The following is a 25,363-nucleotide window of genomic DNA, read 5'->3' as shown; positions in this document are numbered from 1 at the left end:
TGATGTCTTCACACAGCATTCTTTATAGCACCCCTTCTGGGTTAACAGCATTAGCATATCTCTGTAAGTTTCACTTAAGCTAATAAATCAATTACTCTTATCTCTCTTACTTGGCTACATTTGTTTTTCTCGAGGGGTTAAAAGTACACAGGTTTCATTCAATGGTTACATCCCAACTACCATAGTAATCCCATGCACTCAGTAACAGACACTTAATGCATAGTAAAGGCATGGTCAACATCTGAATAAACACTTGATGTGCAATAAAAGCACACTTAAAATAAACACTTAGAAAACAGAGTTAAAATGTTTTCCAATAATCTTCAGGAAACCTTTCTTCTAAATGAACACAAAGACTATTTATAAAAGTCAGCAGCGAACTTGTATCTACTATGACGTTTTCTTCATGTTGTTGGCTTGGCAAAACTTTAACTTTGTCACTCCACGGAACATTATCTCCCAGATACTACTTTCTTATCTGGTTAATTTTGCCTCGTGCAAAATGAAATGGATCAATTGGTGATGTGCATTGTGGTATTTGAAAAACCAATAACTAGTTAACAGAAACATTTAGCTAAAAGATTATTTTCAGTAAGTATAATTATTAATTACTACATTATTTTAGGTAACTAACCTTTTGTGCACACATTAATTTCCTTTGTGCGCTGGTTGAAAAACGTGTGTGTGCGCGTGCACACGCGTGCAGCTTAGAGGGAACATAGGTGAGAAGATCTTTGAGGATCTAACCCGGTCCCAACATATCAATGCAGCTATAAAGAAGGCAAGAAAGTGGCTATATTTCATTAGGAGTTTGAGGAGATATAGTTTGTCACTTAAGACACTCAAAAACTTTTACAGAGGTACCACGGAGAGCACGGAGGCTCCAACACTGTCTGGTATGGGGGATGGGTTGCTACTGCACAGCATTGAAATAAGCTATAGAAAGTTGTAAAATCAGTCATCTCCATCTTGGCTACTATCCTCCACAGTATCCAAGATATCGTTAAGGAGCGGTGTCTCAGAAAGGTGGCATCAATCATTAAGAACCCCCAATACCCAGGACGTGTCCTCTTCTCATTGTTATAGTCAGGAAGAAGTTACTGAAGCCTGAAGGCACAAACTCAGTGATTCAGGAACAGTTTCTTCCCCTCTGCCATTCAATTCTTAAATGGATGTTGAAGCTTTGGACACTACCTCACTTTTATTATTTCTGTTTTTACACAATTTTTAATCTAATTATTTAATACACATATATATACTTTGTTATCACGTATTGCATTGTACTGCTGCTACTAAGTTAACAAATTTCATGACATGAGCCAGTGATATTAAACCTGATTCTGACTGAGGGGGCCAGTAACACTGAACCCCACCTCCCCCCCACAACTTTCACCCAATGGGTGTCCAGCAAGGTGGCACAGACTCCCAGCAGCAAGTAGGCTCCAAACTGTATCACCACAATCATGACAAACTTTGGCAACTCACTACTCCCAGAGTCATCTGAACTGTTTTAATGTGTCTGAAACATCTAAGAACTATTTAAAATACTTTTCAAAACATGAAAAAAATAATTGTAAGTGAAAATATCTTAAAATGCTACTACTTGTGAGCATTAAGATAAAGCAAAACAACAAACACTTAAATGATGTAAGAGTCGGCAACTGATGCTGATCCATGAGATCACTTGTACTGGCATAAAGCTGAAGACCAGATGTGAAAAACATCTGGATTCTACCTTCAGTTTCATTTCTGCTGGTTGGTTTTGAGTACACGAACAAAGTGGGGTCTGATCTATCTCTAACTCCACTGAGAGTTCCCTAGACAATTGATCTGTAACTCAGCACAATTTAAGTTACCATGAACAGTGTCACAGATTAATTACAGAACATTTTTGTCAGAAGGCAAAATCTGGAACCAGTGATAGGTACTGATAGAAGGCCATCAACTTGGGAGATTACCCTGTCACTCCCTCCAGATTCTGGCTTCAACCCACTTTCTCTCTTGTGCTGATGAAAAATCAAGTGAAATATCTACTGTTCATTTCTCTCTTTAGATTCTGCCTGACCTACTGAGTTCCTCCAGATTTTTGTATATGTTATTAAAAATATATAAAGGTTTTTAACTAAATACTGTTATGAATTTCTGAAACTAATTTATCTGCTATTCAGTTTTTGCTCTGTCAAACTCATTTAAGCTTCTTCTGCAGAAATCTCTGCCCATTCAGAAATCTGATGGCAAAGGGAAAACAGCTGTCCTGAAAAGTTTAGAGTGTGTGTGTCTCTGGGTTCCTGTACCTCTTACTCCTCTTGGATGGTACTAATGAGAAGGTGGCATGAACTGCATGATGGGGATGCTTGATGATGGTTAACAACTTTTTGAGCCATTGCCTTTTGAAGGTGTCTTCTATGCTGGTGAGGCTCATGCCCATGATGGAGCTGACTAAGTTTACAACTTTCTGCAGCTTTTCACGATCCTGTGCAGTGACCCCTCCATACCAGACAGTGATGCAGCCAGTCAGAAAGCTCTCCACGGTACACCTGTAGAAATTTGCAAGAGTCTTTGGTGACATACTTAGTCTCCTCAAACTCCTAATGAAATATAGCTTCTAATATGCTACCTTTGTAATTGCATCAACATGTTGAACCCAGGATAGACTTTCAGAGATGTTGACACCCCAGAAACTCAAAACTACCTACCCTTTTCATTGCTGATCCCTTGATGAGAATGTGCGTGTGTTCTCTCAATTTCCTTTCCTAAAGTCCACAATTAATTCCTTGGTCTTACTAATGTTGAGTGCAAGGTTGTTGCTATGACACCGCTCCACCAGCTGATCTAGCTTGCTCATGTACGCCTCCACATCACCATCTGAATTTCTGCCAGCAATAGTTGAGTCACCAGCAAATTTATAGATGCCATTTTAGCTGTGCCTAACCACACAGTCAAGGCTGTAGAGAGAGTAGAGTAGTGGGTAAATCATGCATCCTTGAGGTGTGCCAGTGTTGATTGTCAGCGAGGAAGAGATGTTATTTTCGATCTGCACTGACTGTGGTCTCCCAACAAGGAAGTCAAGGATCTAGTTGCAGAGGAAGGTATAGAGGCCCAGGTTTTGGAATTTTCTGATTAGAACTGAGGGTATGATTGTGTTTAACACTAAGCTGCAATCAATAATCAGCAATCTAAGGTAAATACTGCTATTGTCCATGTGATCCGAGGCTGAGTAGAGAGCCAGTGAGATTGCATTGCTGTAGATCTATTAGTGGCAATAGGCAAATTGCAGTGAGTTCAGGCTCTTGCTTAGGCAAGAGTTGATTTAGCCATGACCAACTTCTCACAGCACTTCATTACAATAGATGTGAGTGCAACTGGGCAATAGTTGTTGAGGCAGCTCCCCCTGCTCCTCTTGGGCACTGGAATGATTGTCGTCTTTTTGTAAGCTTTAACTGCAGCAGTGAGAGATTGAAGATATCCCTGAACACTACAGCTAGTTAGTTGACACAGGTTTTCAATGTCCTACCAGGTATTTTAATGCTTGGAGCATTGTAAGAAAGATGGATGAGTTTAGAGCATGGACTGATACCTGGAAATATGATGATGTAACTATTAGTGAAACATGGTTGCAGGAGGGGTATGATTGGCAACTAAATATTCCTGGATTTCGCTGCTTCAGGTGTGATTGAATCGGAGGGTCAAGAGGGGGAGGTGTTGCATTGCTTGTCAGAGAAAATATAACAGCGGTGCTTTGACAGGATAGGTTAGAGGACTCATCGAGGGAAGCTATTTGGTTGGAGTTGAGGAATAGGAAAAGTGTAGTGACGTTTATTGGGGTGTATTATAGACTACCTAATGGGGAGCAAGAATAGGAGGAGCAAATTTGTAAGGAGATAGCAGATATTTGTAGTAAGCACAAGGTTGTGATTGTGGGAGATTAAAATTTTCCACACATAGACTGGAAAGCCCATACTGTAAATGGGCTGGATGGTTTTGAGTTTGTAAAATGTGTGCAAGATAGTTTTTTGCAGCAATACATAGAGGTACCAACTAGAGAAGGGGCAGTGTTGGATCTCCTGTTAGGGAATGAGATAGGGCAGGTGACGGAGGTATGTGTTGGGGAGCACTTCAGATCCAGTGATCACAATACCATTAGTTTCAATATAATTATGGAGAAGGATAGGACTGGACCCAAGGTTGAGATTTTTCATTGGAGAAAGGCTAACTTTGAGGGGATGTGAAAGGATTTAGAAGGAGTGGATTGGGACAATTGTTTTATGGGAAGGATGTAATAGAGAAATGGAGGTCATTTAAAGGTGAAATTTTGAGGGTACAGGATCTTTATGTTCCTGTTAGGTTGAAAGGAAAGGTTAAAAGTTTGAGAGAGCCATGGTTTTCAAGGGATATTGGAAACTTGGTTCGGAAAAAGAGAGGGATCTGAAATAAATATAGGCAGCTTGGATTAAATGAGGTGCTCGAGGAATATAAAGAATGTAAAAAGAATCTTAAGAAAGAAATTAGAAAAGCTAAAAGAAGATATGAGGCTGCTTTAGCAAGTAAGGTGAAAATAAATCCCAAGGGTTTCTACAGTTATATTAATAGCAAAAGGATAGTGAGGGATAAAATTGGTCCCGTAGAGAATCAGAGTGGACGGCTATGTGCGAAGCCGAAAGAGATGGGGGAGATTTTGAACAATTTCTTTTCTTCGGTATTCACTAAGGAGAAGGATGTTGAATTGTGTAAGGTAAGGGAAACAAGAAGGGTAGTTATAGAAAGTATGATGATTAAAGAAGAGGAAGTACTGGGGCTTTTAAGGAATATAAAAGTGGATAAGTCTCCGGGTCCGGACAGGATATTGCCTAGGACCTTGAGGGAAGTTAGTGTGGAAATAACAGGGGCTCTGACAGAAATACTTCAAATGTCATTAGAAATGGGGATGGTGCCGGAGGACTGGCGTATTGCTCATGTTGTTCCATTATTTAAAAAGGGTTCTAAGAGTAAACCTAGCAATTATCAGCCTGTGAGTTTGACGACAGTGGTGGGTAAATTGGTGGAAATTATTCTTAGAGATGGTATATATAATTATCTGGATAGACAGGGTCTGATTAGGAACAGTCAACATGGATTTGTGCGTGGAAAGTCATGTTTGACAAATCTTACTGAATTTTTTGAAAAGGTTATTAGGAAAGTTGACGAGGGTAAAGCGGTGGATGTTGTCTATATGAACTTCAGTAAGGCCTTTGACAAGGTTCCACAAGGAAGGTTAGTTAGGAAGGTTCAATTGTTAGGTATTAATATCGAAGTAGTAAAATGGGTTCAGCAGTGGCTGGATGGGAGATGCCAGAGAGTAGTGGTGGATAACTGTGTGTCAGATTGGAGGACGGTGTCTGGTGGTGTGCCTCAGGGATCTGTACTGGGTCCAATGTTGTTTGTCGTATATATTAATGATCTGGATGATGGGGTGGTAAATTGGATTAGTAAGTATGCAGATGATACTAAGATAGGTGGTGTTATGGATAATGAAGTAGGTTTTCAAAGCTTGCAGAGAGATTTAGGCCAGTTAGAAGAGTGGGCTGAAAGATGGCAGATGGAGTTTAATGCTGAAAAATGTGAGGTGCTACATTTTGGTAGGACTAATCAAAAGAGGACATACATGGTAAATGGTAGGGCATTGAAGAATGCAGTAGAACAGAGGGATCTAGGAATAATGGTGCATAGTTCCCTGAAGGTGGAATCTCATGTGGATAGGGTGGTGAAGAAAGCTTTTGGTATGCTGGCCTTTATAAATCAGAGCATTGAGTATAGGAGTTGGGATGTAATGTTGAAATTGTATAAGGCATTGGTAAGGCCAAATTTGGAGTATTGTGTGCAGTTCTGGTCACTGAATTATAGGAAAGATGTCAATAAAATTGAAAGAGTACAGAGGAGATTTACTAGACTGTTGCCTGGGTTTCATCTCCTAAGTTACAGAGAAAGGTTGAACAAGTTGGGTCTTTATTCTTTGGAGCGTAGAAGGTTGAGTGGGGACTTGATAGAGGTATTTAAAATTATGAGGGGGATAGATAGAGTTGACGTGGATAGGCTTTTTCCATTGAGAGTAGGGGAGATTCAAACAAGAGGACATAAGTTGAGAGTTAGGGGGCAAAAGTTTGGGGTAACATGAGGGGGAACTTCTTTACTCAGAGAGTGGTAGCTGTGTGGAATGAACTTCCAGCAGAAGTGGTTAAGGCAGGTTTGATGTTGTCACTTAAAGTTAAATTGGATAGCTATATGGACAGGAAAGCAATGGAGGGTTATGGGCTGAGTGCAGGTTGGTGCGATTAAGTGAGAGTAAGAGTTCGGCACAGATTAGAAGGGCCGAGATGGCCTGTTTCCGTTCTGTAATTGTTATATGGTTATATGGTACTCTATCAGGGCCTGATGCCTCACAAGGGTTCACTCTCTTGAAAGATGTTATGATGTCAGCCTCCGAGACAGAGGTCACAAGATCACCAGTTGCTGCAGGGATTCACACAGGTGTAGTTTTATTCTCCCTTTCAAAGCATACGTAAAAGGCATTGATCTTATCTGGAATGAATCATCACAGACATTCACGATGGTAGGTTTCACCATGTAGGAAGTAATGGCTTGCAAACCCTGCCAGATCTGACGTGTATCTGATTCCACCTCTAACTTCAATCAGAATTGTTTTTTCACCCTGAAAATAGCCTTCCATAGGTTATACCTGGACTTCTTGTATAGTTCTAGATCATCAGTCTTGAATGCCACAGATCTAGCCATCAGCAGACTGCAAATCTCCTGGTTTATCAAAAAGACAATTAAAATTAATTATTAACTAACCTGAATGTATCTGAAGATTCCTTTAAACAGTGCTGCTTGGGTGGGGTCCTTCCAACTGCTGAATGCTCCCAGAAAATTGATAAAGAACATCAGCTGTACCATTGAGCCCTATTTTATTAGTTTGGGAACATGTCCATATTGCATTGATTCTTGTCTTATTCTGCTTTTGGCGTATATTTCCACTAGATGTCAGCATTGTAATTCTGCCTAGTAAGATGACTGGAGCACATTGTTGCAATATAGGAGTTAATTCATTATTATAGAATTCAACCAAGAGAGATAAATAACCATATAACAATTACAGCATGGAAACAGGCCATCTCAGCCCTTCTAGTTCGATAAATAGTTGAACCTCGTACATGTTTCTGTGGTTGGGAATTTAACTGAATGCAATAATAGGATAACCAAACTTTTGGGAAAAGAAGCAAATTATTGAAAATCAGTGTCGTTTCATTTGTGTTTATGTGCTTGAATGAAACTAACAACAGGAGCTGGTAGGGAAAAGAGGACACCACCATATTTTCATAATCAATAGTAGTCTTGTCAGTGTTATACATAATGTTTTTGTGTTGTTGCCTAGTTCAAAAGTTCATTTCTGAGAGTATATCTATGCAACTTTTAGAGTGAAAATCTGGCCTCATTCACAATATATTCTAAAATAGCAAATCAAAGAAAGGTTTTGAGACAGTGAGAATCTCAGTGCCTTCTTTTTAAGCTGAGTGATGGCAAATGACTTGGGTTGGAAGCTACAAAACAGATCATACATTTCTTTCTCTCCTTTCTTCCACTCCATTCAGACACTCCTGAAAGGCATATCTTTGATCAAGAACTTCATCAGCTCTCATACTAGATCCTCCTTTGGCTCAGCATCATCTGTTTTGATTGAATCTCTATGATTAAAGATGAAAGATATGGCACATACTGTGGCAAAAAGATCACAATGCAGCATTTAACATAATGTAGATTTCAAACAATCAGCATCTCAAACTTCTATCAGTCCTTGGTAGTAACAGCTTTTAGTTTGCACCAGAAGTTCTTGAAGAGAGATTAACTGCAAGGTTGAACAATAATGGTGGCAATAGTTATGGAAGCTGCTCCAGTAGCAACTTCTGGTTACAAGATTGGTGTCAATAGAGGAGTCAAAGGGTTCTCCATTGGAAACCACCCACAAGCACAACGCTCATAATTAGGACCTCCAGAGACTAATTTTACATCTGGTCATTCTGTGAAGTGCTGGTACAACAACATGGTATAAATATGGAAAAGCCAAAGTTACAAATTAATTATATTACCAGGTTCAGGTTGCACTCTAGAAACTTTCATACAGTAGACATTTCCAGCAACACACTGAATGCGATAGCAGAGGTGATGTCCTCTTTTCTCACCTGGATGTTAAAGATTTATTGATACCAAATGTAAATCATTAAGTTTATCATCAATCACCCAAAATTATTTAATCCATATACAATCACCATCAAATTGGTATTTGTGGGGTCTTGCTGTATGCAGATTAGCTGTCCCATCTCCTACCGCATAGCAGTAATTTTCCTTCAAAAACATTTCATAAGCTGTTAAGTATTCTGGGAATTAATGCAAGATGTATAAATAAATATGCTATAAATGCAATACTTTGTTGTGTAAGTGTCAATATACTGTAGCTGGTGAATAATACAAATATATTCAAATATATTTAAATGCATCAATAATGGATGAGTTAAAATTTAAGTCATGTACGAAGCTAAGGATCATTCACACCAGGATCCATATAATGCAATAGAAAATATGTAAGTAGCCATCTGAAAATGGCGCCAACATGGCACATTCATACCCACTGTCACCCAATAAAACAATGGAGCTAACTTATTGACTTTGGTGGTTGCATCCTTTGGTTTGTGTTTGAGAGTTCCGACATTTTGCACTTATTCAGATTAAAGTGTAATCAAAATGTCTTTTACTCTCATTGCGAATCTTCATAATCAGCTCATTAATTACCTGGCTGTCATTTAATCTCACTATTTCCACCTTGTTTTATTTACTTATGTTAATTGTCATTTACCTTATTCATTAAATTCTCTCTTTACTTCATTAGGGCACCAAAGTTTCATTTGAAGATTTATCAAAATTTATAAGACAGGAGATACACAGAATTTTTGAAGGTAAGGAAGAAGTAGATTGAAATTGAAAAGAATGATACTGGATCGAAATAGTATTAACATTTCCTTTTAATGGCTTTATAACAGAACCAGGCAAAACAATCAAGTTCTAAATTGCAGAGAAGTGGGTGGAGGAGGGATAGAGAGAACAAAGGGGAAGTTTATTCCCTTTATGGTGGAGGCCAAGAGTGTCTCTGATGCAAATAATATCATAGTAATGATACTATTCCTACTGCTGGAGTTTATACGTTTTTCCTGTGACCGTGTGCATTTCACCAGAGTACTCCCATGTTCCAGGGTTAGTGAATTGTGCTCATCCCATGTTGGTGACAAAAGCATGGCAACATTTGCAGGCTTCCCCCCTGCACAGTCCTCAGACTGTCGGTCATTGGCACAAAATGATGCATTTCACTGTACGTTTCAGTGTTTAGATGTACATGTGACAAATAAAGTTAATCTTTTGATGGATAACTAAAAGGTCTACAACAGTGCCAATCTCAATGAAGACCATTGTGAACAACACACACAAAATGCTGGAGGAACTCAGCAGGTCAGGCAGCATCTATGGAAAAGAGTACAGTTGACAGTTCAGGCTGAGACCCTTCGGCAGGACTGGAGAAAAAAAGATAAGGAGTAGAGTTAAAAGGAGGGGAGGAAGAAACACAAGGGGATAGGTGAAACCAGGAGGGGGAGGGTTGAAGTAAGGTGCTGGGAAGTTGATTGAAAGGGATACAGGGCTGGAGAAAGGAAGGGGAATCTAATCAGAGGGGACAGAATGCCCTGGAAGACAGTAGAAGGGAAGGGGAAGGAGAACGAGAGATGGGTAGGCAAGGAGATAAGGTGAGAGAGGGAAAAGGGGATGGGGAATGGTGAAGGGGGTGCATTACTGGAAATTTGGGAAATTGATTTTCATGCCATCAGGTTGGAGGCTACCCAGATAGAATATAAGGTGTTGTTCCTCCAACTTGAGTGTGGCCTCATCACAACAGTAAAGGAGGCCATTGATAGACATATTAGAATGGGAAGTGGAATTACAATGGGGGGCCACTGGGAGATCCTGCTTTTCCTGGCGGACAGAGCATAGGAGCTTGGTGAAGTGGTCTTCCAATCTTCATCGGGTCTCACCCATATACAGGAGACCACACTGGGAGCACTGGACACAGTATATGGCCTCAACAGACTCACAGGTGGAGTGTCGCCTCACCTGGAAGGACTGTTTAGGGCCCTGAATGGTAGTGAGGGAGGTGGTGTAGGGGCAGGTGTAGTACTTGTTCTGCTTGCAAGGATAAGTAGCAGGAGGGATGAATGGATAAGGGAGTCGCATAGCGAGTGATCTCTGTGGAAAGCAGGAAGTTGGGGGCAAGGAAAGATGTGCTTGGTGGTGGGATCCCGTTGGAGATGGCAGAAGTTATGAAGAATTACTGGATGCCTGGTGGGGTGGTAGGTAGGGACAAGAGGAACCCTATCCCGGGTAGGATAGGGTGAGAACAGACATGCATGAAATGGAAGAGATGTGGTTGAGGGCAGAGTTGATGATGGAGGAAGGGGAATCCCTTTCTTTGAAAAAGGAGGACATCGCCTTCATTCTGGAATGAAAATCCTCACCCTGAGAGCAGATGTGGCAGTCGTAGGCTTCAAAATTTGCAAAAGCTTGTTTCTGTGGAGTGTAGGAGGCTGAGAGGTGACGTGAAAGATACTTATAAGATTATAAGATATATATGTATGGGTGAAATCTTGCACTCTAGGGAGCATAGCTCTAAGGTGAAAGAGGAAAAGTTTAATGGGGATGTGTGGGTGGTGCCTGGAACATGTCACTGGATGTGGTCGGTGAAGCTAATACGATACCGGTGTTGAAGAAACTTTTTAGGCACATAAATACAGTGGAATAGAGGGATATGGATCACTTGCAGGCAGAAGGGATTACCTTAATGTGGCATCATGTTTGACATAGAAATTGTAGGCCCATTCCTATTCCTGTTCTACATTCTAAGAACAATACAGGCTGAAATAAATTATGAGGATAAGTTTGCGATGGTGCCACTTGGACGTATTCCTATTCACACATCCTTCGTATGGGTCTGAAAGGTTCACAGTCCTGTTATCGCCATCTTAAGTCTCTTTTGTTTCCCACACTGTTTTCTCCATTCCTCCCCTTCTCTGCAATATAAAACAATCTTGCTGTCTACCTTAGTCTAGATAGAAGATCATCAACCTGACATGTTCAGTATGTTTCTCTCTCCACAAACAGTGTACTTACAGCATTCTCTGTTCCTGTCGTAGTGGATCATTTATGTTTGTTTCTCATTTCATCTGCCATAAATCTTCAAGTTCTCTTGATCGCTGGCTGTCTCTCATGAGCTTGATTTATAATGTCAGGATCTGACTGCTGTTGGAACAAAGTCAGAGAGCTGACCACAACAGACATTGTTGGAAAGGTAATTTGCATACTTCTGTGGCTTGGATAGGTCTGTGCTCTAGGCTGGACAGGAATAGGGTACCTTTAATGAAAAGCATATTACTTCTCAGTCGTGACCTCCATAGTTAGGTCTCTTTCACCCATCCATCTTCTCATTAAGATCACATCCTTGTTGTGAAGAACTCCAGTGCAAGCCAGACAAATGTAACAATATAAAACACCGAATAGTACAGCTCAGGAAAAAGGCCTTTCAGGTCACCACATCTGTATGGACTGTGATGCCAATCTAACTTATCCTATTTGTACAGGCTCTGTATCACTCAATTCTCTGCCTGTTCATGTGGCTGACTACATGCCTCTTAAGTGTTGCTGTTATGTCTGCTTTGACCACTTCCCCAGGTACCTAACAAGTTTAAAAAAACTTGCCCTATTTTCCTTTAAACTTTATCCAGTTTTCTTAAAGCTATGCCCTCCAATTATTTACATGCTATGAAAAGGAACTTGACAACTCAGATTCCTAGGACACATCATGCGGAAAGATGAACTAGAAAAACTCATACTCTCTGGAAAGTTTGAGGGGAGTAAACCTAGAGGAAGACTTCGGCTTACGTACATCAAAAGCTGAGCCAGGTGGCTACACATCGAGGAAATGGAAGTCATCCAAAAAACGAAGGATAGGCTGCAGAAGATATTCCAAAAGTTAAAAGTATGGGTAGTGCTAAGGTGAATATTCAAAGAAAAGAAAGAAAAAAGATCACAAAACGAAAATATACATTGAGTGATGTGATATAGTAACTGTAAAAAGTAGATACTATTGACTTATGGAGGGATTAGCTGATGTACAGTTTTCAGGAACATGAAGCTTAGATAACTCAGGGATTATCTATACTTATATCAAGTGATACACATAAATTACTCTCCATGTTGGATTGATTGTAAAAATGTGTTTCCTTGATCTAAATTCCATTCATCCTTCTACCTAAATCCTATTCAGGTAAATAGTTTCTCTGCATGTGTATATTTATTCTTTCTTAAATTCTTCATTAATTTTCAGACTTCTTACAATATCTTTCTAGAGGGCAGGCAATTAAAAACCAAGATTATGACATGCAACAAGACATTCTTCAACCCTCAAGATCTGGTATCATTCTGCTGAATCCCTTCACAGGCCAATAAATCTCATGAGATTTATCTCATGAGAAAACTAGAAACAGTACATGAGAACTCTTAAACACAAGAGATTCTGCAGATCTAAGTGCAAGAGACTGCAGATGCTAAACATCCAAGGTAACACACAAAATGCTCCAGGAACTTGGCAGGTCAGGCAGACTCTATGGGAAGAGTTAAAGTTTCGGGCTGAGACCTTTTACCGGGACTGGAAAGCAGGGGGGAGAAGCCAGAAAAAGAAGGTTGGAAGTGGGGGGAGGAGTACAAACTGGAAGAAGATAGATAACAGGATGTATCCTTTCTCCTTTCCTTTCTCCCATGGTCCACTCTCCTCTCCTATCAGATTCCTTTTCTTTAGCCCTTTATCTTCAACACCGATCACCTCCCAGCTTCTCACTTCATCCTCCCTCCCCTACCTTTCCCTTCACTTGGCTTCACGTACCTCCTTCCAGCTACCTTCTTATTCTGGCTTCTTACCCCTTCCTTTCCTGTCCTGATGAAGGGTCTCAGCCTGAAACATTGACTCTTTATTCCTCTTCATAGGTGCTGCCTGAAATGTTGAGTTCCTCCAGCATTTTGTATGTAATGCTCACACAATGAGCACCAAATTTTCATTGAGAGTGTAGCTAACAATGGCCATTACTGGTCTCAAATACTTTGCAAGCAAGTTGCAACTTTCTGCTTTCCTATTTTAGTTCTGATGTCTTGAGACTGATTTCCATTGGGAAGTTAGCCAAGTGGGTTTATTTCCATTGTAATTCACAATGCAATACCATAAGATACATGTCGGGTAAAGGTGAGTCAGTCGTACTTCTGGAGTCTGATATGCCCAGTCCTCGCTCCTTGCCTTATATCAGGATGAGCAGTGGTTGACGGGTGCCAGGGCATGTCCACACAGTGGTGGGCCTGCACGCCACGTCTCTGGGGCCCACTGCTGCTTCGAGATCCTCTGTAGTTTAGCCTGGGACCGTAAGATACCCAGTTTCCATGTGTGGCCCTGAGGAGGCACTGCAGGAGTCTTGGTGGTGGAGAGGCTCTGTACTGGCAAGAGGAGGTTTACACACTCAACTCCTCTTTTCACCCTCTATTAAGAAGGCAAGCTAGGGGCAATAGCTGTAAGCAGAGAGTAGCAAGCAGAGAGCACTATGCGGCATGCAGCATACACTAACTACAAGCACCACTACACTACTGCACTAGACACCTCACACGCACCCTGTGAGCAAATACTCCCATTCCAGCACATCCTGGAAATTACCTGGTGTGAGCAGGTGCCTCACACTGAAATACTTGTAAAGACCAACTGCAGGAGTATTGAGGCCATGATCACCCAGTGCCAGCTGCAGTGGCTGGGGCACGTGATAAGGATGCCCCCATGTCGGCTGCCCCACAGAGTGTTATACGGCCAGCTGGAGGGCCGAAGAATCGCTATAAGGATCAGATGAAGAATGCTTTAAAGAAGTGCAAGATCAGACCCGAGGACCTGGAGGATGTTGCTGCTGACCGTACCACTTGGTGACAGCTGTGTAGAAGCGGGGTTTGTATTCTGGAGATGGATAGAACAACCAGAAGACAGCAGAAGAGAACCAAGAGAAATGCAGCCATGGTTGCTACCACTACCACCACCACTACCACATGTACATGTCCCACCTACGACAGAGTTTGTGGGTCCAGGATAGGGCTGTATAGTCATCAAAGATCTCACCATTAAAGGAGTGGACATCATCATTGGATTTCGATGGACAACTGAAGAAGATATCAGGGTGGAAGAGGACAGGTACTCATTGTACCCACATAATCTGCCAGAATTTCAAGCATTAGAAAATGAAAGGTATTCTATCCCAAACTTCATTTTCCTCACTATTTATACAGTACTTTTTGTCCCATTTTTGATTTTAATCAGCCTTTTTTAGGTGATTTATGATTTTAAAATTGTAGTTTAGTATCATGCCTGGAAGTCTTTCTGCTTTGATAATTTTCTTCATAGAGAAACACAGCATAGACCCAGGCTGTTTGGACCATCAATTCCACAGCCACCCATTTACACTAATCCTACATTTATTCAATTTTTTATCCTCCCCACCTCCTCACTAACTCCCCCACCACCCACAGATTCTACCACTCATCTACACACCAGAGAAAATTTACAATGGCTAATTAACTACAAAGCTGCATGACCTTGAACATCGGGTGGAAGCCAACCAGTGACAGGGAGAACCTGAGAGTCAGGATTAAAGCATGGTCTCTGACACAGCCCCACTGGCTGCAGCACTCTACTGCCCACATTTGTGTTCTGTGCTCTTGTAGGTCAGAGTGATCTGAGTCTGGGGCACATTAATACACTCTAAATAATTTTATTAATGTAAGACACAACAGTTACATGAAACCTTACAAACATTGCTAAGGAGTACAATATAGAAACAATGTGACAAGATCCCTCTTCAATGAACCTTAAAGGATCTTTTTGTTAGTGATGTTTTCTTTGAGTACCTTCTGAATGCCAGCATAAGGTTGTATTGTAATGTTTTCTACCCAAGTCTGTCTATAAAGTTGGACTGGTAAGTGATGTGAAGCTTCATGGAAGGGTGTGACTATCTCAGTCCCACCGATCTGTGGTTCCAGAATCAGGACAGCAACATTTTGACATCAGCACCCAGACATCAAGTGGTTTGTACAGCACCAGGAGCAAAATCCATGACCAATAGATCCTAAATGGTAGACTTATCCACAATGAGTGGAAATGGGCTATGTCTTCATTTCAGTGCTCTGAGGGTGAGCTCCCAAGTTCTGTGTAAAGTCCTGTGCACAGTTGGAGCTGGAATCTTCCATACTACATGAGATAACATTCAGGCTTCGAGCAATTTTAGTTTTCACTCACCACACCACTGAACTAATTCCACAACCTATAGAATCACTTCTAAGGATTTTACAACTCAATATTTGTTATTTATTTATCATTATTTTGTTTCATCTCATTTTGCATTTGTACAATTTGCTGTTTTATGCACATTAATTGTCCATCTTTGTGTGCAGTTTTTCAATGATTCTCTTATGTTTGTGTTTGCTGTGAATACCCACAAGAAAATGAATCTTGGGGTAATGTATGGTGATGACTATATACTTTGACAAATAAATTTTCTTGAACTTTGAAGGTGTTTCTTTGTTTGCACTGTGAACTGAAGTCTCAAAGGTGCAGGATGGCTGTGGCATGGTGTGTGTGGGCTCAGGCCTGAGAGCTAGAAACAAGCTGAAGTGGACTTGGAACCAATTCAAAGCAGCGGATCCGAAGTGAGAGGAGGCAGAGTTGAGGCATCGGGACACATGTCCAAGAGCAAGGAACGAGATGATGTTTGACTGACTAAAGCACCAGGCCAGATTGGAAAGGTTGGGTACATGCTGAACTGGGACGGTGGGGTCTCGGTTCAAAGGTGTATTGAAGCGGCAGGGCTGAGAATGAACAATGAACCAAGGTTTGGCCAATTTAAGCGCTGGGCCTGAAAATGTCAGGGTATCAGGGCCAGAGGCAAGTGACAGTTCAGTATTCAGCGTGCTGCTTGGTGAGATTTACTCATCTCTACGCTGAGGCCTGCATCTAATAGGCTCCTGGGCTGGCTGCAGTGATAACTAGCTATGTGGTTGTAAACTCACTTTTGTGAACTTTAGTTCTGAATGTTATTTGCTTACTTTTTATTATTAGAACGATGTTTTTTTTTGTACATTGAGTGTTTGATGGTTTTTTTTTGAACTTGGTTTCTTTGTTTGGTGGCTGCCTGTAAGGAAACAAATCTCAAGGTTGTATATAGTACACATACTTTGGTAATAAATGTACTTTGAACTTTGACAAAGGTTGTTAAGACTGGGTTGCTCTTAAACATTCTGTCTTGATAAGTAGAATTCAGGTACCTACGATCTTAGAGATTTCAGTAAATGATTTTATTAAGCATTTTCCTCACCATTTCTGTTTTAGATCAAACTTTTGAGAGAAGATTTACTCAAATTTGCTCTTCCCCTCTTGGGACTGGAAGCGCTTTGAGTCCAACCATATGGAGAAGTATTCTCATTGATTGTTAGGAGCTTATCTGTCAAAGTTATCCCTCCTCCAGTTTTCAGATTTTCAGTACTCTTTTACAGTTATCAACATTTTTTAAATTTCTCTGATGCTTTAATTCTGCTTGATTGTAGAAATTCACTGTGATTGAAACAAAACATTCTACTGCAGCACCAGTTTCTTGCAGTCTCTCAATGAATATTGATTAAACTTTGAGGATGGTTGTCAATTTGATTGTGGTTCAGTTCATCTCAGTAAACGTTCATGATTCTAGTTTGCATGCTAAACAAATCTCATTGCCAATGCTATAAAAATGCATGCATGTGTAACCCTTGCTTTACCTAGTGGCATGATAACTCCCTGCCCAGCCAAGCCTTAGAACTCTCATTTGTGTGAATGCTGTGCAATGTGTCCCGTTTCAAATCAGTTCCCCATAATGACAAGCCGTACACAGGATGCGGTTAAATAATTAAGATTTTATAATTCTTACTTGAACTATGGGGTTAATAGAAAACCGAAATATAAAATAAAATAAAGGCACCAAGTCAGTAAATTTATCAGTTCTGTGCACAAATAAGCCACTGGAGCTCGCGCAATATCCACTTTCCACCATTCGATCTCCTCTGAACTCCGTCGGGTCCCGAGCCCCTGCTCACCGGGTCACAGCATCTCTTTGGGTGCGTCTACTCTCTTCTTCCCCATGGAGCGTTCTGACCAAATCCTGTGCAAACAACAGTTTTCAGATACACAAGAAAGAATAACATATGTCCCAATTGGTTAGCAAATGAATATAAGTCCCGTTATCACTAATTATAACCCAAACATGCTGCTACAGAGAACCCCTTACATCCACAGTTAACATTATGGAGAAGCCATTTTATTATAACACTACAGAGAAGCCAGTTTATTAGCCTTAGCAAGTAACATGAAAGAAGAACCCCTTACACATGCAATGATTGAAAACAATAATCTAATCAAGGACTTTGGAAGGTTTCTGAAGAACAGTGTGTCTCCAGAGAGATTACAAGGCAATAATCTATTCAGGTGATTTCAGTGTTTGTATTGGACAACTCAAAATGATTCAAAGATGCTTTTCCAATTCAGAAAGTGCATTCGTAAACTACATCAGCAAAATTTGAGTTTCTTGCTTCCTGAAGGATGGTGGAAGATTAATAATAGTAACATAAGCACTCTAACTTCACCAAGAATAAATCCACATGGTTCATCTAAATAAAATATTCAACCACCATCATTTCAGTCAAACTTCCCACCTCCCCTAAATTTCTCAGAATGGCCCGATGTCCTTTTCTCAGTCTATTTGCCATATTACCAAATAAGTTGCCTTTCCTTCAAAGATTGTCCTGCAATTTTCTGTAATCTTCACAAGACAAATGGTAGAAATCTCAAAACCTTTCCTAAAGTGAGGTCATGAATTTTGATAGAAAAGCTTACAAAACCTTGAAGGATAGATGTACTTAAGGAACTGTTCAACCACAATCTAAATGACAGGCCAGGGTCAACCTACAATTGAAACCTTTGATAAGTATTAAATAACACATTTTTTGTCCTCTTCCACTTTTCTTTCCAGAGAAAATGGCGCACTATGAACTGAAGTTCCCTGCTGCAATGTTGGCTGCTGAAGCCAAGTCAATCTTTCAAGGGCCACCAGGAAAAGATGGGCTACCTGGACTACCAGGTCCTCGAGGAGAGACTGGAGCACAAGGACCCAGAGGCAAGATTTACCTAAAATAATAAGGATGATTTCATTCACACATGGGCCTTATTCCTTTCTGAATTGTAATATTTTATAGTAAAAGTAATCCTTGGCTTGCAAAAACTTGCATCACAGATAATTTGAAATTCATTTTACAATTTTACAAGCCACCATCAGAAGGCACAGAGGTCTCTGGTGGCAGAAATGAGAAAAGATAGAAAAAAATGCAGAAGCAAATTAATGGAAAACTACTTAATATAATTACATGAAGTTTCATTGCTTCAAACTGTTCCATTTAGTAAAGTCACGTTATGCATACAGTGTGTGACCAACAAAAGGCAAAATCATTTCTCAAAGCTCCAGTGTAGAGTTGTGAGGAATGCAATGAAGGTCTTGGGATTATTGTGAACAAATTGATCATGGAGAATTCTTGCTTTATATGGAGAATCTAATTTAAACACAAGAAAGTTGTATTTTGATATTCTAAATTTAGTAGAACTACTGTATATAGTTTAGACACATAATTTATTCATAATTTTAAATTTGTAATTTTCAAATCACAAATTAACCATGAAAGTAATCAACTACACAGATAAGGGACAAAAGATTGTACAGTTTATTCCATGAGTCTTCAGGTTGTTAAGATAAATAGTAATATGGAAATGGTATCAAAAGGGCATAGAGATGAAAGAGTTCAGAAGTTACAAGGGACAGAATACTCAGAATACTGAATGAAATAAGTGATGAATTCAGCATTTGGTCTTTACCCTCAGCTGTTAAGGCAATTAGTGTAATCACCCTTCCAAAGACTCTCAGACTTTTCATCTCCTTTCTCTCTTAAGATGCTTCTTAAAATGTTTGATCAAATTATTCGATCTTTTACCCTAATAAAAGTGCAGTACCTCCTTGGGATGCCAAGCACACAGTGTTATGCACATGGATACTAAATGCGTAAACAGAGAAGCCGACAGAATGTAAGTAGGAATTGGGGTGATGATGCTCATACATTTATAAAAGGTGTCTAGGAATGATACCAGAGTACACATTCAGGCTGCAGAGACCCTTGCAGAGTTGTATGGTAAGATGAAATGGGATAGGAACAGGCTGTAACTCTGTACTTCAGAGAGATGAACCTGGAACACTGAAGACAAACAAGAAGTAAAGGAGAAACAGTCAGTAAATCTTTTTTTTTCCAAGAATGAGCATTTTAGCAGGCTCATTGCCATATCTGTGAGGCTGGAGCTGAAAGTGACAGACTGACTAATCTCAAAGTTAAGCTAATCAGAAACAAATTCAAAGTAACACCCAGTGGCAACTCAAGCACCTTTCCTACATTCAAGAAGTGGCAAGAAGAAATGGTGCAGGAACATCAATGCATTCAAATTCTGGAAGACAATATCCGAATTGTGGAACAAGCACTGAAATCTGGAAAGGGGAAAGGGAAGAAGATAAACACAAGAGATTCTGCAGATGCAGGAAATCCAGAGTAACACACAGAAAGAGCTGAAGGAACTGAGCAGGTCAGGCACCATCCATGGAGAGGAAGAAAGAGTTTCTGGGGGAGACCCTTTATTAGGATGTCCTGATGGAAGGGCTTGGCCCAAAACATTGACTCTTTATAGAACCAATGAAAAACTGCACACAAGAAGATGGACAAGCAACCAATATGAAAAAGGTAACAAACTGGAAGTGCAGAAAGAAAATAATAATAATAATAATAATAGTAAACAAGCAATAAATATCAAGAACATGAAATGAAGAGTCCTTGAAAGTGAGTCCATCCATAGGTTATGGGAACAGTTGAGTATTAGGGTGAATGAAGTTGCTCCCTCGCGTTCAAGAGCTTGATGGTTGAGGAGTAATAACTGTTCCAAACCTGATGCTGTGGGTCCTGAGGCTCCTGTGCCTCCTTCCTGATGACAGCTGTGAGAAGAAAGCATGGCCAGAATGGTGGGGACCTTGATGATGGATGGATGCTGCTTTCCTGTGGCGACGTTCCTTGTAGATGTGCTCAATGGTGAGGAGGGCTTCTTCTGCATTCTTTGCCCTTTTCAATTTTTGCTCTGTGGTATGTGACAAAAGACCAAGTTATCAGAAGATTGATGCCAATAAGAGAGACAATGGGGAAACATTCAAAATGCTAATATGAGAGACAAGAGAGATTAACGAAAAGAGACACAGTTCCGAGTATTGTCAGACCGGTTGCTTTGAACCTGAACTGTTTGAAGTTTGATGGACAGGCGGTACCCCAGCAGGGGGATAAAAGGAACAGGTTCGCTAAGGCAAGCAACACACCACGACACCACGAGATAACGAGACCCTGGAAGTGCGGTGTGCCCCCCCACAAGTTGGTGGGAGTTTTGGAGGTCTGGTCACAGGACCGACCATAGACACACAGGGTGAAAAGGTACAATCGGCGGGAACCTGGTGTGTGTGTCTGCCCTTGCCTGGGTGCCAGGTTCACCGCAGAAGAATGAGCGTATCCGGAACTGAGGGGTCACAGTCGGTGACCTCAGAAGACATTACAAAGGGCTCGCCCGAAAGCTAACTGCGAGGAATATCAAAAGTCTGTTTGAATCCGATTTGAATATCATCATTCGCGCTCGCTCTCTCTCTCTCTCTCTCTCTCTCTCTCTCTAACGACACAACAGCGATTACTGCGAACTGAACTGAACTCTGCGTCACTTGAGACTGATCATTTTACCCCTAGACTGCGATAGAGCTTGATTGATCCTATTATCCTAGTTCTGTGTACATGTGTGTTTTATCATTGCTAACCTGTTGCATTTATCTCCTTACTATTAGAGTACTGTGTTACTTATTTCTTTAATAAAACTTTCTTAGTTCCAGTAATCCAGACTCCAACTAAGTGGTCCATTTCTGCTGGTTTGGCAACCCAGTTACGGGGTACGTAACAGGTACAATGCTCTGTCTGCATTCGTACCCTATCATTGGCTTGTTTTTCCTTACATTCATGTTACAGGGTTGTTTTGAGGTGACAGACTGGCAGGCACTCTGTGAGCCACATGGAGAGGATATTGATGGGCTCACAGAATGCATCACTGATTACATCAAATTCTGTGTGGACTGCAATATTCCAACAAGATCTGTCCTTTGTTATTCAAATAACAAGCCATGGGTGACAAAGGACAATAAGGACATCCAGAACGCTAAAAAGAGGGTGCTTAGAGATGGAAATAGGGAGGAGCTGAGGGCAATACAGAGTGACCTGAAAGCCAGGATCAGGGAGGCTAAAGACAGGTACAGGAGGAAGCTTGAGTGGAAACTCCAGCAGAACAACATGAGAGAGGTCTGGAGGGGGATGAGGACCATCACTGGGTTCCGGCAAACTAGCAACAGAGGAGCGGAAGGCAGTGTGGACAGGGCCCATGAACTTAACCTGTTCTTTAACAGATTTGACATTGTGGCCCCTGCCCATCCCACACATGAGCCATCTGTTGTCGGCCCCCAACGAACACATATTCCACTCGCCCCTCCTACCCCTCCTCACAGTCCCCCACCCTGCTTTCATGACTATACCCCTTCCCCACACGAAACCACCACGGTGGGCTTCACAGCTCTACAGGTGAGAAGACAGCTGAAATGTCTCAACCCAAGCAAGGCTGCAGGACTGGATGGTGTCAGTACCAGGGTGCTCAAAACCTGTGCCCCTCAGCTATGTGGAGTACTTTGCCATGTATTCAACCTGAGCCTGAGGCTCCAGGGGTTCCTGTACTGTGGAAGACGTCCTGCCTTGTCCCTGTGCCAAAGACGCCACGCCCCAGCGGCCTCAATGACTACAGACCGGTGGCATTGACCTCCCACATCATGAAGACCCTGGAGAGACTTGTTCTGGAGCTGCTCCGGCCTATGGTCAGGCCACACTTAGATCCCCTCCATTTTGCCTACCAGCCCCAACTAGGAGTTGAGGATGCCATCGTCTTTCTGCTGAACCCTGTCTACGCCCACCTAGACAAGCCAGCGAGCACTGTGAGGGTCATGTTTTTTGACTTCTCCAGTGTGTTCAACACCATCCGCCCTGCTGTGCTGAGGGAGAAGCTGACAGCGATGCAGGTGGATGCTTCCCTGGTATCATGGATTCTTGATTACCTGACTGGCAGACCACAGTACGTGTGCTTGCAACGCTGTGTGTCTGACAGAGTAATCAGCAGCACTGGGGCTCCAGAAGGAACTGTCTTGACTCCCTTTCTCTTCACCATTTACACCTCGGACTTCAACTACTGCACAGAGTCTTGTCATCTTCAGAAGTTTTCGGATGACTCTGCCACAGTTGGATGCATCAGCAAGGGAGAAAAGGCTGAGTACAGGGCTACGGTAGGAAACCTTGTCACATGGTGTGAGCAGAATTATCTGCAGCTTAATGTGAAAAAGACTAAGGAGCTGGTGGTAGATCTGAGGAGAGCTACGGTACCGGTGACCCCTGTTTCCATCCAGGGGGTCAGTGTGGATGTGGTGGAGGATTACAAATACCTGGGGATACGAATTGACAATAAACTGGACTGGTCAAAGAACACTGAGGCTGGCTACAAGAAGGGTCAGAGCCCTCTCTATTTCCCGAGGAGACTGAGGTCCTTTAACATCTGCCAGACGATGCTGAGGATGTTCTACGAGTCTGTGGTGGCCAGTGCTATCATGTTTGCTATTGTGTGCTGGGGCAGCAGGCTGAGGGTAGCAGACATCAACAGAATCAATAAACTCATTCGTAAGGCCAGTGATGTTGTGGGGATAGAACTGGACTCTCTCATGGTGGTGCCTGAAAAGAGGATGCTGTCTCAGTTGCATGCCATCTTGGACAATGTCTCCCATCCATTACATAATGTACTGGGTGGGTACAGCAGTACATTCAGCGGAGACTCATTTCACCAAGATGCAACACTGAGCGTCATAGGAGGTCATTCCTACCTGCGGCCATCAAACTTTACAACTCCTCCCTTGAAGGGTCAGACACCCTGAGCCGATAGGCTGGTCCTGGATTTATCTCATAATTTACTGGCATAATTACATATTACTATTTAACGATTTATGGTTCTATTACTATTTATTATTTATGGAGCAACTGTAACAAAAACCAATTTCCCCCGGGATTAATAAAGCATGACTATGACTATGACTACATCCTTCATCTACTTGTAAACCTGCTGGCTCATCCTCAGCTCTATCATACTGGTTCCTATTCCCCTGCCATATTAGGTTAAACCACTCCCAACAGCTCCAGTAAATCTGCCCGCGGGAATATTGGTCCCACTCAGATTCAAGTGCAACCTGTCCCTTTGTACAGCCCCAGAAGGGGTCCCAATTATCCAGAAATCTGAATCTCTGACCCCTGCTGCAATTTTTCAGCCACGCATTTATCTGCCACCTGATTCTATTTCTATTCTGATCCTCACTCTCAAGTGGCATGAACAGTAATCCTGACATAACTACCCTTTAGGTCCTGCTTCACAATTTCCTTCCTAACTCCCTGTATTCTTTTTTCAGGACCTCCTCCCTTTTTCTACCTATGTCATTGGTAGCAATATGTACCGTGACCTCTGGCTGCTCACCCTCCCTTTAAAGGATATTGTGGATGCCTTCAGAAACATCATCGACCCTGGACCTGGGAGGCAAACTACCATCCATGTTTCCTTTTTTTGTGTCCACAGATTTGCCTGTCTGTCTCACTGACTATAGAGTCTGCTGTCACTGCTGTCATCCTCTTCAGTTCCCTACCCTTTTGAGCCACAGGGCCAGACTCAGTGCAAGGGGCACAGCTGCTGTTGCTTTCTCCAGTAGGTCAACCCCCTCCCACAATACTCAAAATGGAGTACTCGTTGTTGAGGGAGATGGCCAGAGGGGTGCTCTCCACTATCTGATGTTCTCCCTTCCCTCTCCTGACAATCACCCATGTATCTGTCTCTTTTAGCTTTGGGGTGACTACCTTCCTGTGGCTCCTGTATCACTGATTCACTTTTCCTAACAAGTTGAAGGTCATCAAGCTACAGCTCCAGTTCCCTAACTTGTTCTCTAAAGAGCTGCATCTCGATGCAGTTGTGGCCATCGGGGAGACGGAAAACCTCCTGGAAATCCCACCTCTGACACCCAGAACAGAATACTGGCTCTGTAGACATTCCCCCCTATTCTCTTGCGTTTATTAAAACAAATAAGAAATAACTAATAAGGAATGAATTTACCTACTTTCCTTGCCTCCGCCTGTTCTCACTGAAGCCCTGTTGGGCCTTACTACTCTGACTCAGACTACTCCAACAACCACCACTCCCATAATGACCACTCCACTAGATGGTACCTCATTTTATAGAGCCTAGGTTTCTAAAGCTCTTCGCTGGACCTGCGCAGGAATGCTTCTGTTGCATCTGCATAGTACTCCAATCAACAACCCCTGTCAAAAAACTCTAATCAACTTATATATTCAATGCTCTGCCTGATGAAAGCCAAGATAGCAAATACCTTCTTGACCACCCTGTCTACTTGTGACACCATTTACAGTGAACTGGGTCTCTCTGTTCTGCAACATTTTCCACAGTTCGACTATTCACTGTATGCCCTACCATGGTTTGATTTCCAAATTTGCAAAACCTCTCACTTATTTGAGTTGAAAGTCATTTGCAGTTCTTGCCCCAAGCTACTTGGATCGACAGGAGGGCACTTGGGTAAACAGAGTCTGATTCAGAGGAGTCAGCATGGCTTTGTGGGGGGGATGTCATGCTTGAGGAATCTTTCAGAGTTATTTGAAGAGGTAATCAAAAGAGTAGATTGCAGTAGCACAGTGAATGTTGTCTATTTGGACTTTGGCAAGACTTTTGAAAAAGGTCTTGCATGGCAGGCTGGATTGGAAGGTTAGATCCCATAGAATCCAAGGAGAACTGGTAAGGGTGAATTGAAAATTGGCTCAGAGTTACAAGGCAGATGGAAGTGGTTGAAGTTTGGTTCTCAGATTGGAAACTAGTGACTGGTGTGCCACAGGGGTTGGTGTTTGGACCTTTGTTATTTGTCATTTATATAAGTGATATTTGTATGTAAAT

At 41.7% G+C, this 25,363-nt stretch overlaps 1 protein-coding gene across 2 annotated transcripts in view; it reads left to right on the top strand.

Annotated features, from left to right (window-relative positions):
- col19a1 (collagen type XIX alpha 1 chain) overlaps nt 1-25,363 on the top strand; it is a 374,732-nt gene that overhangs the window by 335,924 nt on the left and 13,445 nt on the right. For both annotated transcript variants that reach the window (XM_072250470.1, XM_072250475.1), the window contains exons 53-54: nt 8,918-8,984; nt 18,198-18,341. In XM_072250470.1, coding sequence (XP_072106571.1) covers nt 8,918-8,984; nt 18,198-18,341 — 211 coding nt within the window. The remainder of the gene's footprint in view (nt 1-8,917; nt 8,985-18,197; nt 18,342-25,363) is intronic.

This window comes from Mobula birostris, chromosome 2 (genome assembly GCF_030028105.1).
Source record: "Mobula birostris isolate sMobBir1 chromosome 2, sMobBir1.hap1, whole genome shotgun sequence".
NCBI lineage: Eukaryota > Metazoa > Chordata > Chondrichthyes > Myliobatiformes > Myliobatidae > Mobula > Mobula birostris.
This window is presented reverse-complemented; position numbering and strand designations above follow the sequence as displayed.